Source organism: Colossoma macropomum, unplaced genomic scaffold, assembly GCF_904425465.1.
Source record: "Colossoma macropomum unplaced genomic scaffold, Colossoma_macropomum, whole genome shotgun sequence".
Lineage (NCBI taxonomy): Eukaryota > Metazoa > Chordata > Actinopteri > Characiformes > Serrasalmidae > Colossoma > Colossoma macropomum.
The window spans coordinates 20,324,691-20,342,931 of NW_023494787.1; the positions used below are offsets into that span (position 1 = coordinate 20,324,691).

The following is an 18,241-nucleotide window of genomic DNA, read 5'->3' on the forward strand; positions in this document are numbered from 1 at the left end:
GGAGGGGCAGTGACTGTTTCAATCAGACGCAAGAATCAGATCAGCTTCTGGCAAATTTGTCTTCAAACGTTTTCGAAGAGTCAGATATGGGATGGATGGACTGACAGATAGAAAACCAGAAAGGACACTTGACGAGTGCTCTGAGTGTCTACAGTAATATTTTCAGTCTCCAAAAATGAACAATGACAACTTGCCAGAATTGAGAGATAGCCATGGCCTCCATTTTGAAAGCTTTGCTAAGAGAAAACAACTTTTTTGTTTCTCTACAGACATGCAGTAGTCAATATTTGAATTAGACGTGTAGTTGTAGTCCAGTTATGTTGTGTTAGGTGGTCTTATTATTCCCAGAGTCACTTTTCAGAGCTTATGTTTGAAGCTGTTCTTTCCCACTGCTCCAAGCTCTTCAAATGCCTCAGTCAAAAGTAGCCTATGTGAAACCTTTGAACTGAATCAAACTTTTGAAAGGTATAAAACTTCCTGTTCTCTCAGTCCTTTTCGGCTTATCAAAAACAGACATCCGCTCTCTCTGGTTCCAGGACTCCTATCGATTGGGATTGCAATCACAAAAAACATTATTACAGGCAGCAGTCCAATCTCTAACTCTGACAAGCAGTGTTTTTGATGGGCTTCTGAGATTGGTTTTGTGTCTGCCTGTCTTTGTCCCTCAGCCTATGAGCTCCAAGAATGTCCAGACCCTGAACCCTTTCGCCACGGTGTGGTGGTCGGTGCCGGGTACAACGTAGGACAGTCCATCTCCTTCGAGTGCTACCCAGGATACCAGCTTATGGGACAGTCGATTTTAACCTGCCAGCATGGCACAACCCGCAACTGGGATCACCCTTTTCCTCGCTGTGAAGGTACGACCTGTTCATTTCTTTTTGGTTGTGGTCATTTTGATCAGACTTGCTTTTCAAAAAGGAGTTCAGTCTGAAGGCCCATGTGATAGAAAAATGATTTGTCTTTGATTATTTGATAAATAATTTGATGTAAAAATGGTTGAAGTTTAAAATGTACATTTCACTGCCTAGTCCAAAAACAGGCAGTTTTGAATTTGTTATGATTGTGATGCCACATCAATGAATGCATTATAATATGACCACACATTAAGCCTACAGCAGTGTAGCTTAACGAAGTGATAAGGAGTGTTGTTACCGCAGACAGTCTTAGTTACTGAATCATAAGGTTGATTGAAACATTGTGCTGTTCCTGCCTGTCAGAAAGCAAGTGTCATATCCAAAAGAAGTGACTGAAATTGATATATTTTTATGTCCCTGAAGATTTCAGTCCAAACCTGGTTTTTCTGTTCATTTTAGCTCAGGCTGCTGGCCTAGCTTGGTATGCCTCATTTTACTTGTCAAGGGGTCAGATGCCAAAACTAGATGCAGTGCAATCAGAACAGTACGGAAGTCTGGAGAGGCCATGAGCTGTCACTATAATTTTCTGGATTGTTATGTTGAGATAACAAGTTAATTATCTTCTGATCTCAAGATAACAACTTTGTTATCTTGAGAACACAAGACAATGAACTTGTTATCTCAAGACAACAACTTTGTTATCTTGAGAACACAAGATAATTAACTTGTTATCTTAAGACAACTTTATCTTGAGATCACAAGATAATTAACTCATTGTCTCAAGACAACAACTTTTGTTATTTTGAGATAACAAGATATTTAACTCGTCATCTCAAGTTAACAACTTTTTGTATCTTGAGATAACAAGATAATTTACTTGATATCTCAAGATAACAGTTCACAAAGTTATAGCTACCTCATTGCCTCTCTGGACCTAGAATGTAGAACAGAAGATACTTGTGTACATCAGTTTTTAATGCAGAGTAACAAAAACAGGTTGTTTAATTCTAAGGCATAAACAGAGGTTGGAAAATGGCCATGTAAAAAGCAAAAAACTGTTGAAAATCAGCCCTTTAGCCAGTTCAGTTCATTTCAGCTGTTTTTCAGATTTGGACCAAAATAGAACCTAGTTAATTCATGCCACACTGCTGAAATGTTACATATTCGGCGCTAGAGGGCTTAACTGTTACCAAGCAAAGTTTAAGACATTCTGAATCTCAGCATTTACTTCTCACATATTTTTTTCTGCTCTGTGTTTTAGCTCTGAGCTATGTGGAGGCAAAACAATGTTCAAGATGAACTATGCAAATATATTCACTTAAACCACCTGAATGAGCCCATGTGTTCTCTCACGCTTAGGGCATCACACAATCAATACTTTCTGAAAGGCATGACGGAGGGTAGAGGAAGAGAAATGGGCCCTCATTCATATGCCTGATCCTTGGCCCAATTCTTCCACTCATTTTCTGTTGCTTCAATACAACAAGTAAAATAAACAGTGAGTCATGTGGCACGAGCGTGGGAGCCTGTGAATGGGCACAGGGGAGAAAAGATGTTTGGGGACGCACTCAGTGTGTCGGAGAGTGTTTTCTCCTCCATTCAGGTTGCTGGGCTTTAGAGCATGGTCGTGTTAGTTAGCATAACTGAAGAGAATTGTGCAAACAATACACGCATACCCTTGGTCGTGCAAGAAAAATGTTGCTTTGCATAAAATTTTGTGCCATGCTCTGATCGTTTTAACCACCCTACTGCCAACATGAAGCATGACACGAAGGCATAAATGCATCCTAGGACAAGACAGAGGCTGCTGTAAATGCAAGTGAACCTGCTCCTCTGAGAAGCCCTGAGCTCTGCAGAACGTTAGTGTTAGGAAACCTGCCTGGAATGTGAAAGAATCCAGCCTTTAAATTTAGAAGATGAAAAATCTGTGGTCTCTTTGCCACCAAAACGCATTTAGGGGTTTGAAGCAGTTTAGGTTTGCAGCACAAACCACCTAGATATTTGTGGAGTCTCCACCTACTTTTAATTCAGCAAAATTCAGAGGAAGCCTGATGCATTTAACTGCAAGTATTTTCTGTAAATAACTTGCCAAACCATATGGAGTTCCACAGTTGTCATTTTGTTGCTGTCTGACTGTCAAAATGGTAGAATTTTGGTCAAGACTGGTTGACAAAGTATGTACAGCTGAAGTGTCAGCCAGTAATGAGATACTGGTGCTTGACCTCAGGGCATGGAATGACCCAGGGTTGGACAGCAACAGAAAGGCTTCAAAGACAAATTGTTTCAGTTTCCATATACAGAGTATAAGGCCAGATCTCTGTCCAGCAAGGGTAGATTTCCAACAGGTGGACAGACAGACAATTGGACAGTGCTAATGGTGGCACCCTGTTGTATTGCCAGTATGGTCCTCTACTTTTGGTTATTCATTATTTCCATCATTTATTCACCAAGCATTTCACAGAGATGGCAGCACGCCTTCTTTTATTAGCTGTCCAGCTCATGTTGTCTGATTATCAAAGCCAAATGCCAAAACTAGATGGAGTGCAGTTGATAATCTATAGTGGTGCCAAATTGCATTAGTAATATGGTCATTTGCCTTGGCTTATGAGAACCAAGAGTCCAAGCATTGGATCATCATTAAACTCATGGTGAAGCTGCGGCCACCCAACTGATGCTACAGTCTAATCATTTGCCTTGTTGCTGGGTGCGAGATGATGCCACAGTCATCCTTGGCTGTGAGTCCAAGACAGCATAACTGTTCTCGCTCTCTCTGGGTATGTATGATGGTCCTCCCTCTCCCCCCATCTCTCAGGACAGTGCTAGCCAATACAGGTGTTGGTTAGCTGATGTAACAGAATTGGAAGTTCTCCTCCAAGCATGTGTTGAGTTTTACAATGATATATTCATGTCTCAAAGGAAGCATGTGCTACTAGTTTGGTAGTATTGCATAATATGAGGAGACCTAAGTAGCATGCAAAAAAAGCCTTCTGGTCATGTCAACTACAGAATTCACACTGGTAAAAAAAACTGTTTACAAGATATTTAATGGTCCCTATTCTATCCCCTCAAAAATCATGGAAATGTCTATTGTGCATTTGAGTCATCCACTGGAATGAGGCTCAGCAAGGAAGTGGCTTAGCTGGATCTTGCTGAAGACCTTTTGTAGTGTGGATGATTCTTGTGTCAATATTTGACATTGCTTGTGTGTCCAAAAGAAAAAAGAGAGAAGTACGATGCACAGCACATCCAAACTGAGACAACAGCATGCTTTCACAAGCCGAAGTAGAAGGTGGCCATATTTTTATTTGGAGAAATCACTGTGAGTTGGCACAATTAGACCATTACCGTGGCTCCAGTGTTTTGCTTTGGTCTGTGAATATTGAGCGGAACCATATAATAAGTGATTAGAGAGCACTTAAGAAGTGAATGACATTTTTTGATGGTCACAGAACATCAACTGACAGCATTTCCCTCTCTCTCTCTCTTCCTCTTTCTCTCTCTCTCTGTTACTCTTTCTGAGACGTACTTTGATGAACAGGCTTTCTCATTGCCCTGCACACCCTCTATAACAGATCAAGCACAGGGCCGTGCTCTGTGTGTGAAGTCATGTACATAGATTTCCTTTCCCGTGCATTACAAGCGTGGTCAGTGTTCACCACCGCTTTCACACCTGTCTACCTCACCTGCCATAGCCCTCTTCCCCCACCTCTCTCTCCCCACTCCTCTCATGTTCTTCCTACAGTGAGTAGGTGGCCATAGTCAGTTTACTGTAGCCCTGCAACTCTGCACCGTTCTCTCTCAGTCAACACCCCCAGCTCTGCCCCGATCAATAGCATCACTGCACATTTCTGCTCGGTGGCGTGGTGTACTTTTAATCAATGTCCTGATCGATACTTCATTTAGCAGGTGAGGTGAGGGGAGAGGGCACACAGCATTAGGGATTAACAAAGAAATGAGGAGGAAGTGAAAGTGTGTGGCAAGAAGTTACGAAGGAGAGGGTGCTATAGAGGCAGTAGAGCCAGAGAGACCTTGAGTGAAAGAATGTGGTAAATGGTCAGAGAGACATGATTGTCCCATGGATGCCTAAGAGCAGGAGCAGTAATAATCCAGAACAGCGTTCCCGCATCCTTTAGTTTCCCAACTACAGTCTGTATCCCCTGTACTCTGAACAGTTTTACACTTAAGGTGTTGATTTACTGATGAGATGGTGGAGGCACACGGACAGACAATTTGGGGATACAAAGGCTCAAGAGGAAAAGAGCAATGTGAATATAAATTCAATTAATCTATACCATATTACTGACACTCTTACCAAAAGAGACAATATAATCATGTTTCTGAGGAAACCAAATGCAGTTTTAAGAGTTTTCCAAGCAGTCAAAAACATTTGTATTATTTCTCAACCAAGGATTTGAACCCCTGTCTGCAGCATACAAGGTACTCACAATGCATTACCCAATATGCTGTCTAATTAGAATTATAACTTTGTGTAGGTGCTCTGCTTATCCTGGCACAGTCCGTGATTTTAACTCTAACAAAAATTTGGAGCCGCGCAAGAAGTGGCATCTAAGAGCGCTGAAGATTGTGGAACCTGAGCTGACCCGCTAGTTCGACACACTATCCCCAAGCTGAAGCTGAGCCTTGGCTTACTGAAATGGTTCTTGAAGAGTGGTGGAGGTCATATACAGTTTTTGTACTTGCCGACGAGGAGGGCATTATACAGTCTAAGGGGAAAAAGGGCAGGGGCTCAAGCCCCTTCTGGAGTCTATTTGTATATGTGCCTGCTTAGGTGTGTTATAAACACAAAGCTATGCAGTGCAGAGATGGTTCCAGAACTGAAGTTAACTAGCTGAAACTCTCAGCATATTCATGGTGTAGGCTAACTTGGGATTTGAGCTTTTTAAGCTAACTGTTCTGAAGTAAAGCTGCCCATTATTCAAAACCTCCTCCCCCGCTCACTGTCAAGAGTTCCACTGCCTTCCAAATTCCAATTTAACCCCTGCCTATGAGTCCAGGCCAGTCTTTAATGTGCGTGCTGAATCACATTGATTATTTCCCCATGACTCCAGCAAGACTGAATCAAGCGGCGGCATGGGATCAGCAGGCGTGGGAGGGGGATTTGATTTCTGACGGACAAGGAACATTTAAATAACAAGCGATGTTGCAAAATGGCTGTGAGTTCAGAGCAGTTCCTAGTAGAGGGATTTCTAGAGTGGAGTTGCATGTGGAGTTTTGAGACAGGGAGAGGGAGTGGGAGCTCTTCGGGGAGGAGTTCGGCCATGTTCTATTACCCAACGGGTCCGTCTGTAAATCGGGTATCTGTGTCACTCCACCCCTGTCTTGGTCCCCCTGTCCTCTGTTTTCCCTGCCAGGATAAGGTTGTGCCCTTATCTTTCTGGAACATACCAACCCAGGCCGCGCTTGCTAACAGGCTTTCTTACTTAATCTTGGGCCTTGGTGAGTTGCATTAAGGAAAGAGCGGCAGAGAGAAGCTTCTTTTTTTTTCTTCTCTGATTCCCTTGGAATCTGGTTTTGTGGAATCGTTATTCATGGTCTCTCTCTTATTTATTTAATTCTGTTCTTGCCTCACAGTGCCCTGCGGAGGGAATATTACATCAGACAACGGAACTATCTTCTCTCCCGGTTACCCAGAGGACTACCCCAATTCGGTGGACTGCACGTGGCTCATCACGGTGGCCCCTGGCTTGGGTGTGCGCCTGAACTTCACTCTGATGCAAATCCATGGGCCCCATGACTTCATCACTGTATGGTGAGCTAGCTGACAGTGCCTTAAAACAATGTTTCTTACCCTGCTCATTAGGGCTCACTAGATGGCCCACATTTTTGTGCTACCTGGTTCACAGGTAGACCTGTATCAGGTATTCAGTGTCCTTAATGGATTAATGGATTGATTCAGGTGTTTTAGAATCTGGAATAGAGGAAACATGCAGACCATCTGTTGGGCTCCAAGAACTGTGTTCAGAAATGCTGCCTGTTGATGGCCCCAGACTTCAACCTTTCACTCTGGTATCTTATAACCTTATGTAGTAGTTTTATTGTGTAATTCATGATATTTATTGGCCCACTACTCTAAAGTGGTTTTCCAAGTGAAATGCACAAGTGTCTTTATAACTTTGTTGTGTTAATAATCAGAATCTCCGAGCACTCGCTTTACAGTAAAATGCTTGTCTACTTCTGACTGAATAATAGAATGGTATATGTGTTTCCCAGCCCCATGTTTATCCACAGTTTGTGCCCAGAAGTCTGGTCCAGTTTAGCTTTGTTTTTGTCACGATGACACAGAGATTTGGGTTTTTGAATGCTTATTCTTAAATGAAAATTTATTATATGTTTGATAAGCTCTTTCTGTTTCACTATTGTGTTGCAAGACTAGAAATTCTCTAAACGACTGACATTGTGTGCTCCATTTTTGCGATCTGTTATGATTTTATAAGTCATGCAATGCATTCCCAACTTAAGATCAATAACTGAGTCAAAAGACTAGAGTTTAAAAGGTTAGAACTTCTAAATTAAATTTTGCTTTTTCTCACTCACTTTAGTTAATTTTAATTAAAAAAATTAACCAATGATCAGCACAATAATCATATGGCTGCATTCTAAATCATTAAAAAATTAACTAGGTATGTGAAGTTTGTCACATTTGTTACACTGCTCTTTCTGGCTTTCACCACTCCCCTACCTTTTTTTTTCTTTACTCTCTGCCTTGATGGGTTACTGGACAAATGAGCAGCTGAACCTCTGCTCCAGGGGGTAATTCCTTGCTCTCACATGTGTCTGATGCTCTTTGCTCTGTCACTACTTTCACTCATTCTCTGAAATCAAATAGCTTTCATGTTCAGGTTGTGGAAAGTGCAGAGTGACCCTGCCATTCAAGGACATCTATATCTCTCTCTCTCTCAATCACTGTCTCTCTTTTTCTTTCAAGTTCTCTAGATCTGCCTTTTGCATTCACAGTATACAGGCCTGTATAGCAGTGCCTAAACATGCCTTCACTGTAGCAGGTTGTTGTGTTCTGAGTTAACCTAGAAGTCATTCAGTATCAGTTTGATATACTTTTTTAAATATAATTATGCAATTAAATAATTAACTACATAGTTACATACTAAATTGTATTTATATTTGCTTTATTCACATTCTGTTGACAGGCTCAATGTTTTTTCTGCTAAACTATAGCAAAATAATGCACAAAATATAATATATATATATATATATAATATATATAATATTTCATTAAATACAAATTATAATAATATGTCTTTGTGATTACAAATACAAATGTGGTATCAGTTGCAAGTTCTGAATCCACACTTTTAACAGAATTACTTTTATAAGTCGTGAACTCTTGTACTTGTTTCATTGAGCTATGAATGAGAAATAATATCAAATAACACAATGCTTTTGTTGTTCTAAATCTACCCAAGGTTGAAGAATTCTGTCCTATCTTTTCTACAGTCCGTTATGCACTTACTATGCTTATATGTAGTACCTTTTTTAATCACTTTTACACAAAACTGAGGTGCAACGTCACCTAATGGATCTTTCCCCAGTAGTGAAAGTGCTTGCTGCAGTAGCCAGGAAAAGCTCTGTCCTGGCAGCTTGGTTGCAGCTCAGCCAGCCAGCACTTACCCAGACAGCCAGCCAGCCAGGCTCTTTTCTGAATGGACAGGACAGGGTGTAATCTCTAGTGCACACTCAGACAGACGCCGACAGACGGTTTTTAAGCTGAATGGCTGTGGTTGAAATTGGTATCGGGAAGCAGCCAAATTGCCCTGGCTGCACCAGGGGACGGGCAGTCTGGGGGCATGGCCCCTAAGTGACTCCGCCTGTTCAGTGCTCACTTGCAGAAGGAGCTTTCTATGCAGTACAGGCCAGGGCTGGGACTGTGGTGGATGTGGCACGCCCTCACTCAGTACATAGTCCTTGACTGCATGATGATCAGCACAATAATCATATGGCTGCATTCTAACCTAATTTATGAAATTGCTGTATTTTAGGATTTTAGGACCGCAGTTGACTCATGTCAGTGAGTTGAACGTCTTGTGCCGGAGTAATGAGCCTAAGAGCAATGATCTCTAGAAAAGTTACAGCTCCAGTCAAAAGTTTGGACACACCTTTTTCATGAGGGGTTTGCCCTTATCTTTACTATTTATATATGCTATTATTAGCTATAGCTATTATTATTATTATTATTATTATTATTATTATAATTAGTAGTAGTAGTAGAAATTTAGGAGTGAAGACACAAATGGAATTATTCAATCTCCAAAAAAGTGTTAAACAAACTATAGACAGCACTGTGCAATAGTTAAACTTCATTTATTTAATTTCCAGTCAAGATTTAAGCTTTTAGAGCAAGTTATTTATTTGTCAGCATTAGGAAAATTAATAGAATGCATGTATTTAATAAAAACTTGCACAGAAGCCTCAACAATTTTTCAGTATTTAACCATGGTTTGCTTTCATTTAAGCTTTCTTTCTGTTCAGGAAACTTGCTTTCAGTCTTTTAAAGAAATCTGCAGGGGATATTTTTCTATACTTCCAAAATTCAGTCTTAGACGTTGGATGCATTTTCTGCTTCTCATGGTCCAAATACTCCCGAACACTTTCAATGATGTCGTGGTCTGGGTTCTGGGGTGGCCCATCCTTTCAGACTAACAGGAAAACACTCTTTCCATTTGGTACTGTAAATTGGGTGTCTCTTTTTTGTCTCCTCAGGGATGGGCCTCAAGAGACCACACGCAAGCTGGGCGTGTTCACTGAGGGCGAACCCAATGAGCCACCTAGCAGCACATCCAATCAGATCCTCATCCGTTTCCGTAGCAACTCTGAAAAAGGTGGACTCTTCAAGATCAACTATCAAGGTACTTCTGTCTTCCTGTCTTCATACATGCTAAAGCAGATCATGGCTTTACTTTATATACACTTCGGCTTTCTCTGCCTTTCTCTCCAGCCTACAGGCTCCAGTTCTGCTTACCCCCTCCCATCATCCCTAATGCAGAAATTCTGATGGCCAGCAAAGAGTTCAAAATAGGTATGTGGGAATGTGGTCCATCTCTGTCTCATACAGACACACACACATACAACCATGTGCACACAATCCGTAATATCCAGCGTCCCAGGCTGCGGCGGGCATGTGTTGTATGGATACGGTGGCCTGTGCCAATGTAAGCGGAACATTTTGAACAGAGACGCAGGCTGCCAGTTCATTTTCAGGCTTGAGCGCCTCTCATTAATAATGTTCCCAGAATAGCAGAGGCAGCCACACACATAGACACACGCACACACACATAGCTACACAACTCCCTCAGCGCTAACACACTCCCTCTTCCAGAACTCACTTTGAGGAGAGAAATCTGCTTCACCGCCAGGACAACAAGTCCCAGAGGGCTATGCTGATGTGCTCACTCATTTCCAGAGCTGCATTCCCTGTGGATCATTAGGAAAATTAACAATCAAGTTGGTTTATACAGAATTTAAAAAAGGACGTCTCATTGTGTTACAAAAAGCAACATGATTGTCTTATATTCATTACATTATTTTTTGACTAGTTTAGGTAACATTTTTAAGGTTACCCAGGTAAGTGTGTGGGACAAACTCGAAAATACAAAGTAAATATTTTAGATAACATTTGGGATGAAAAATTTGGGGAAAAACTGATTTTTCTGACCAGTATTGTGACTGTGATTTAAATTGTGATTATTTTCTATACATTAAGTCCAGGCATGTTTTTTGGCCAAGAAGACTAGCATATCCACATTTCTGGCTTAGGACTTTAATGCTGGACATGCACCAGACTGTCAGTTAGTTGTGCTTGTGTTGTAATGTACATAGCACATGAGGGTTTGGTTGCCTCTTACTGGTCTAACTCATCTGCAGGCAGTTCACAAGCTCCATGTTATTAGATCAAATTTCCCCACTTAAACCTTAAGCCAGTGTTGTTGATCATATAGACTATAATTAAAATTGCTGTCTTTCAAATAAAACAGGTTCTAGGTAGTAACTTGTAAGTGTGAGATACAAAATACTGTGTGTCTAACTAAATTGCACTGTAATGCATGTTTAAGCAGGAAATCAGTAAATATTGTAAATCAGAAAAGTCTGTAACTCTCAGGAAGTTATATAAGGTAAAAAGGCTATAAATGGCTGTTGAAGAGATAAGAGTCTTAAGTAGTATGTATCATTTCCATCACATAAAAATCAAACTGAATCTACTGAGTAGATGGGTGGTTTTACTGGATCTTTGCAATTTACTGAGAGATTTTTACACTTCCTGTTCAAACATTTCTTTGTACCTAACAACTTGTAATTAACCAATTATAAGATAATTTAATGTGCTTTATCAGCTTAATAGCTAGAACCTGTTAAGCATTCCAGTGTAATTTAGTTAGACTTGTTACTTACCTCCCTTTTATACAGAATAATTACACAGCACTTCGGAAATTATACCACACACTTAGCCAGTCAATACTCAGAACCTGTTGGGAATTTCAGTGCATTTAGTCAGACTATCTTGGAACTCTCCATCAGGTTACTTTGGAGTTTGTACAGCACACCTACTTGTTTAATGCCTCAAACTTTAGGGGCTGTAAAATCTTCTCACTCTTCTTCTGTGATTTTGCTATCCTACATGCTTTAATCTGAGTTGCAGCAGAAAAATACCTCCCCCTTCCTGAGATATTTTCCGTTTCATAAAAAATGTTCAGTTTGCATTTTTCATCATGTCCTAAAATAACACTTGCTTGCTACTTTACTGTAGAAAAACACTTTTCGTGGTGTCTGCAATTGGTCAGCCATCGTTATCGCTGGGTTTCTTAAATCCTGTATTAAGTCTGTGTCACCGCTTGGCTGGCCCTTGACGGATCCGCTGGTCTAAACTGGTCTAAGTGGCTTGCTCTGGGCCAGTGGAGAGCTGAAATGCAACATGTAATCAGGACTCGGTTGAGGTTTAAACAGTGTCTATCTCTGGCTCTAACCCACACTGATTCACTGATGTTTTGATCATTGATTATGCGCCACATTAGCTTAATTCAGTGCCTTAGCAAAGGCTGTTGTCTTTGTAGTAAACACATAACGCACACGCACACACAGCTTGTGTGAGTAATTAAGTATGCTCTGCATGTTTGTTTACTATTCCTAAGTTAAAGGCTGTGTTATAAATATGCTGCCTAAATCCAACAAAATGGTCCCATCCTTGCATGTTTGAATGTAATGATGTACAATTAGTTCATGCATTATTTAGCATGTAGTAGTGATTGTCATTGCGTGTGATTTTTTCCTATTTGCTGCATCACTGAAGCTAGATGCGTGGCTCTTTTTGAGATGCAGCCTCAGGTAGAGAGATTGACGGTACTATTAGGGTGAAAAGTGTGCCGTGCTGCTTCCTTAATTACACTGCAATGCAGCCTGGGCACGTCAACTCTTCCTTTGTCTCTTTTCCCCCCTGTATCCTTACTGTCAGCTATTAAGTCGGACAGTGAAAGGAGATGCCCTTCATCAAGCCTTGAGCGAGACGGCGGCAGAAAGTGCCGGCCACTGTTACCAGGGATATGTACACTCCAGAAAGATCTTCAATCCATTTTTGGAGTCTGTGCCCTCCATAATCTGTCATAAAGCTTGGCATGTGCCAGACCTGCATTAGAGAGAGTATTGATAAATCAATGCAGAATTTCAACACACTGGTCCTCCATTTCTCTACCCCCTCCCTCTTCCTTTCTCCCTGCCCTTCTTTTCTCATCATCTCCCCACAGGTGATATTGTGCGCTACAGGTGTTTGCCTGGGTACCACATGAGCGGGAACAACATTTTAACCTGCCGATTGGGCACACATCTTGAGTTCGAAGGACCTCCACCTTCTTGTGATGGTAAGGCTTGAGTGGTGTCTTACTTCATTACAGACAGTATTGTTTCAGTAGAGGGCCTGCTTTTTGGATGATGGTTCAATATAGCATATCTACAAATGCTCAATATGGTGAACCTGATTATCAAAAGGTTAGAGATAGGATTTGGACCAGGCTAGGGATAGGTTTAGATTTGGGTTGGAGTTAGACTGAAGTTAGAGTGAGTGTTAGGTTTAGGGTTGGGGAAAACAAAAGTGAATTTAATAGATACTTACTTGAATGTCTTAAATACAAGGTGAGCATCTACCAGGCATCTTGAGTGGACCGTTCAAAAGTACAACTACACGTTTAAGTTTGACCATGTATTACTAAGAAAATACTCTTATTTGCCTTTGATCCTGGCAGGGAAGAAGTATATGGAACATTGACCTTGATATTTCAGGTCAGAAGAATTAAATAAAAGCACAATGCTCAGTAAAAGCTGGCCAAATATGAGCACTCCAGTATGTTGGAGGTCCCCCTTCTCCTCCAGGCTACTTTTACTTGATTTCATTCTCCATTTTCCATACTCTACCTCCTCATTATACCTTTTTTCTCCTGTCCCTGTAGCAGAGCCTTAGAGCTGACTGGACTTGTGACTCAGTTAGATGAGGAGAGGGGAGTGATGTACTCACAGTGTAGCTCTCACTCAAATGCCAATTTAGAGTGCCTCTGAACAGCAGTTAAAGCACCTCGGTAGAAAAAACTCCGCTTAATTGAACTAAAATGACTTTTTCATGGTCAAGAGTACTTGTATTTAGTCTTCTGTTTAGACACACACACACACACACACTCTTATGTTCAGCGATTGGACCTCTATAGCTGTTTTCCTACTTGCAGTGTCATCTGTTCACTGCTCTTCTAAATCTATTCAATACAGTTCAGCTTGAATTATTTATACAATCTAGCCTTCATGACTAGTGCTAATATACACTGATTTATTAAGTACACCTTCCTGTATCTACACTTGTGCAATCTACAGTTGTGCATTTTAGCAGCTCCACTTATCATATAGGTGAACTCTGTAGTTCTACAGTTACAGACTGTAGTCCATCTGTTTCTCCATAGGACCACCACAGAGCAGGTATTATTTTGGTGGTGGATCATTCTCAGCCCTGCAGTGACACTGACATGGTGGTGGTAGCGTGTGCTTCTGGAGATTTTAATTACTATGTCCGCTTACTGTCCACTCTTTTAGGCACACCTATTTTGTTGGTCCACCTTGTAGATGTAGTCAGAGACAATAGCTTATCTTTTGCTGCACAGTTTGTATCACAGGCTATTCTTAGTCCAACAGTGACATTGAGGTGTCTAAAAACTCCAGCAGCACTGCTGTCTGATCCACTTGTACCAGCACAACACACACTAACACACCACCACCACGTCAGTGTCACTGCATAGCTGAGAATGATCCACCACCCAAATAATACATGCTCTGTGGTGGTCCTGTGGGGGTCCTGACAATTAAAGAACAGGGTATGCAGAGAAACAGATGAACTACAGTCTGTAATTGTAGAACTACAACGTGCACCTATGTGGTAAGTGGAGCTGATAAAATGGACAAAGAGTGTAGATACAATCACTGTGAAGTATTTTTTTTCCAAATAATCCTAAACACACTCAGTGATGTTGAGCTCTGGACACAGTCTAGTTTTAGTATTCTTGTGCAAATTTTTGTGTTCTGGTGCAAAAAGAATTAAATTTTGCATATTTTCTTTCCTCAATGGCTTCTTGACAGCTGCACGTCCTTTCAGGCTCATAGTGTTGAGTTTGAGTTGAGATTGTCTCCTCTCTCTCTCTCAAGGATGAAAGCTTTATGTACTGTTTATTTGGTTATTTGCATGGTTGGTAGGAGTTTCATTTTATACTTTTACAAATTTACAAATTTTTGACATCTGGCTTTGGAAACTTCTGTTTTTTGTGTCATATCAATACCTTATTGACTCCTTTAAAAAAGCCTCTTACATCAACTTAGTATAGTTAACGTTTTATATATATATATATATATATATATATATATATATATATATATGTGTGTGGTAATGTGTGTGTGTATATATATATATATATAGATAGATAGATAGATAGATGGATAGTTAGATAGATAGATATAGATATATATAGACAATACAGTACCAGTCAAAAGTTTGGATTAGAAAAGTAGTCAAATGGGGCGATTCACTGTATAGAACTGTGTGCCAACCCTACCTCCGCCCAACACGACTGATGGACTCAAACACATTAAAAAGGCAGTTCCACAAATTACCTTTTGACAAGGCACATCTGTTAATTGAAAGCCATTCCAGGTGACCACTTCATGAAGCCGATTGAGAGAATGCCAAGAATGTGCAAAGCTGTCATCAAAGCAAAAGGTGGCTACTTTGAAGAACCTAAAGTATAAAACATATATATATATATTTTTTTGTTTGCTTCTTTGCATAGTTATGATGTCTTCAGTAATAACCTACAATGTAGAAAATAATAAAAATAAAGAAAAAACATTGAATGAGAAGCTGTGTCTAAACTTTTGACTGGTACTGTATGCATGAATTTATATTGTACTGTAGTTTCTCCACTTTATAAAGGGTTTTAATTTTTGCCAAACAGTAAAAGAAAGCTTTTGCGACTCTAACACCCTTCCACACGCACATGCAGAGCACATGCAAAGTTTCTTTTCCTGTGTTTATCCTCACTCAGCATGCGAGTAAATGGTGATTGGGCTTTCTGTTTACTGGCAGTGCATGGTGGGAAGAATTGCAGCTGTTTTTCAGACTTTGATGAAAGCCTGCAGAAGAGGCACGGCCTAATAAATGCAACTAATTATAGCCAGGAAGTGCTAACGCTCCCAGCATATGCAAGTATCAGAGAGAATAGAGGGAGACAGGGAGGGAGGGAGCAAAAGAGCAGAGAGGGAGAGAGAAAAGCAGAAAAGCCTGATTTGCTCTCCTTTAGTGTGGTGAGAGCCCAAACATGCACCTCCTCACCCTTCACGGCAGAGCGCTAGCTCTGAACTGGTGTAATTCATCTTAGCATTAATTAGGTGTCGGCGGCTAATCGCTCCAGCTATATGAAAAGGCCTTTATGCTGAGGGCCAACATAGCCAGCTGACACCCGCTCCATTTGGTTGGGGTGCTGCCACTGGCTGTCAGTCATATTAAATAGGCCAGGCGCGTCAAATAGCGGAGAGAGAGAGAAGAAGACAGAAAGAGAGAGAGAGTGAGATTGGGATGGAAGGGTTTGGGGGTGTTAGGATGTCCTCAGGTGGTGGGCTCGCCCATATGAAGCTGATATTTGATTGAATGAACAGTGTAAATATAGGAGAAGAGGCTGTTCAGCTTCAAGGTTGCACTGAAAAAATGTACTTGATTCAAATGTGTAGATTATTTCAGTGTGAATAAAGTATATTGATTGAGATTGTTGGCAAATGTAAGTAAACTGAAAGCCAAAATTCAGTGAATTTAATATATTTTTGGTCCTGCGGAAATGATCTGAAACAAGTAAATTCAGTGCACTTGTGTGGGTTGCTTCCTGGACTGTTGAAGAATGTGTCAAAGAAACTGTTTGAACCATCCTGAGAGAAACAATAGTAAAAAAAAAAAAATAAATAAAAAAAGAAGGAAATACGCTGACAAGCAGTAGAGACGGATGAAGAAGGATTTGTCACTCCAATAAGGCCTGAAGGTTTGAGTCATATGGGTTAGAGAAGTGTAAAGGAAAGAAAAAAGGACAAGTGGAGAAAGAGAAGAGTGAAAGAGTGAGAGAGGAGAAAAGGGAGGGCAGTGAGGGAAGAAAGAGTACAGCTCATTGAAATGCAAGGGATATCCAGGCTGCAGCTGCACCCTGTATCAAATCACTGCCCCCGTCTCTCTCTCGCTGTCTCTCTCTCCCTCTCTCTCTCTCTCTCTCTCTCTCTCTCAGTCTCTCTCTCTCTCTCTCTCTCTCTCTCTCTCACGCGTACATGCACACTCTCAGCGTCCCTCTGCCTGTTTCTCATGCACATCCAGCATCATCTCCCATCCCCTTCTTGAACACACTGTACCGCCGTAATCTCTTTCACTCCCCTGCTTTCTCATCTCCCTCTAGGTCATCTGTGCTTTCTGTTCGCTATCTCTTCTTGACAGAAAGGACCCACTCTCCTCTGACACATACAGTATACACAGAAAGATTTGCTCAGCCCCACACTTGTCTCATCCAAGAAGACCGTGTGTATATTCATCTCATCCCCATGCAAATTTCCCCATGCCTCCGGACTCATCGGGCAGTTCTCCGGCTGAGCAGCCAGACAGCGCCACAAATCACAGGGCCAAGCCAACTAAGGAGTTAGTCAGAAGGAAAAAAGTGGAAAGGTTCAGACTTGCCAAGGTAGTCTGCAAATTTATAGTCAATATAATAATGTTTCTCTTTACTGAACAGGAGACAGGTGCTTGGACCCCTGAAACAGGAATAGTAAAGGATTGAAGGGAGAGCTTAACTGAGCTTTAACTCTTAGATGTCACATACTGTGGGGGGAAAAAAAATGTAAAGTAAAAGTTACTGGAAGCTTGATTACAATCAGTGTACTGGATATATACAAAATAGTATGATTCTGTAATTTTACTGTAATTTTAAACTTCAATAATAATCAGAATTCCACTACAGTAAATGATAACAATAAAAGGTCGGAATGCCAATTCATTTGCCACTTCACTGGACACAGCTATTGGTAATGCCTGCTCATTAGCAAGAGTGCAATACAGTAAGGTCCACTACCCAGAAAGTCCAGGCAAAGCTTAATGGGCATTATGTCACTTTTCTGATGCATTTAAACTTTACAGAGATTTCAGGGATTCTGGAGTAGTTAAGGTTCTGCAGAAATCTACAGTACATTATACAGTAAAGTGTTAAGAATTCCAAGAATTCATAAAATATTAAAACATACTGTAATTTAAGAAAACAGTATGCTTTTGTAAATTGTAAATTTCTGCAAAATTACGAGTGTTTGTCGTGCAGCTACTGCCAGGCATAGTAAAAATCGTCATTTTATATTCAGTACTTGTCATTCATATTTTATAGAAACAAATGCATACATTTCTTGAAACTGATGTTATAGGCTCAAAGTTACTGATGAATGCCAGGCACAGGACTTTTATATTTCTTTAATTGCTTGTGGACTTTGATTCCCAATCACAGAGACATATTTTTTACGTCTTTATTTCATCCTCAAAGTCTTTTCTCTAAATATTTTACCCTCACTGTGAACTCCTCTTCTTAGCTAGGCAGGTAGATAAGCCATGCCCAAGCACATTTAGCAGTTATTCACTGGATTTATTACACTCTGTATTATAGTGCATAGTATTAGCCACTGTGGTGATCGCTGCTGTAGCTACACTTAAAGCAGCTAGAGTTGTTTAAATGCTTAACTGTTTTCAAAAAGAAAGGTGAATAGAGTAAAACATTAGTATGTGTGTTTGCAGTCAGTGCAAGCCAGTACAAGAAAAGATGAGTGTTTGT

General features: G+C 40.7%; 1 protein-coding gene across 1 annotated transcript in view; it reads left to right on the plus strand.

Annotated features, from left to right (window-relative positions):
• The window catches only part of csmd2 (CUB and Sushi multiple domains 2), a 182,251-nt gene that overhangs the window by 103,888 nt on the left and 60,122 nt on the right, over positions 1-18,241 (plus strand). The window contains 5 exon segments of the mRNA XM_036566374.1: positions 669-857; positions 6,447-6,624; positions 9,591-9,736; positions 9,826-9,906; positions 12,623-12,736. Of these exon segments, the coding sequence (XP_036422267.1) occupies positions 669-857; positions 6,447-6,624; positions 9,591-9,736; positions 9,826-9,906; positions 12,623-12,736 (708 nt within the window).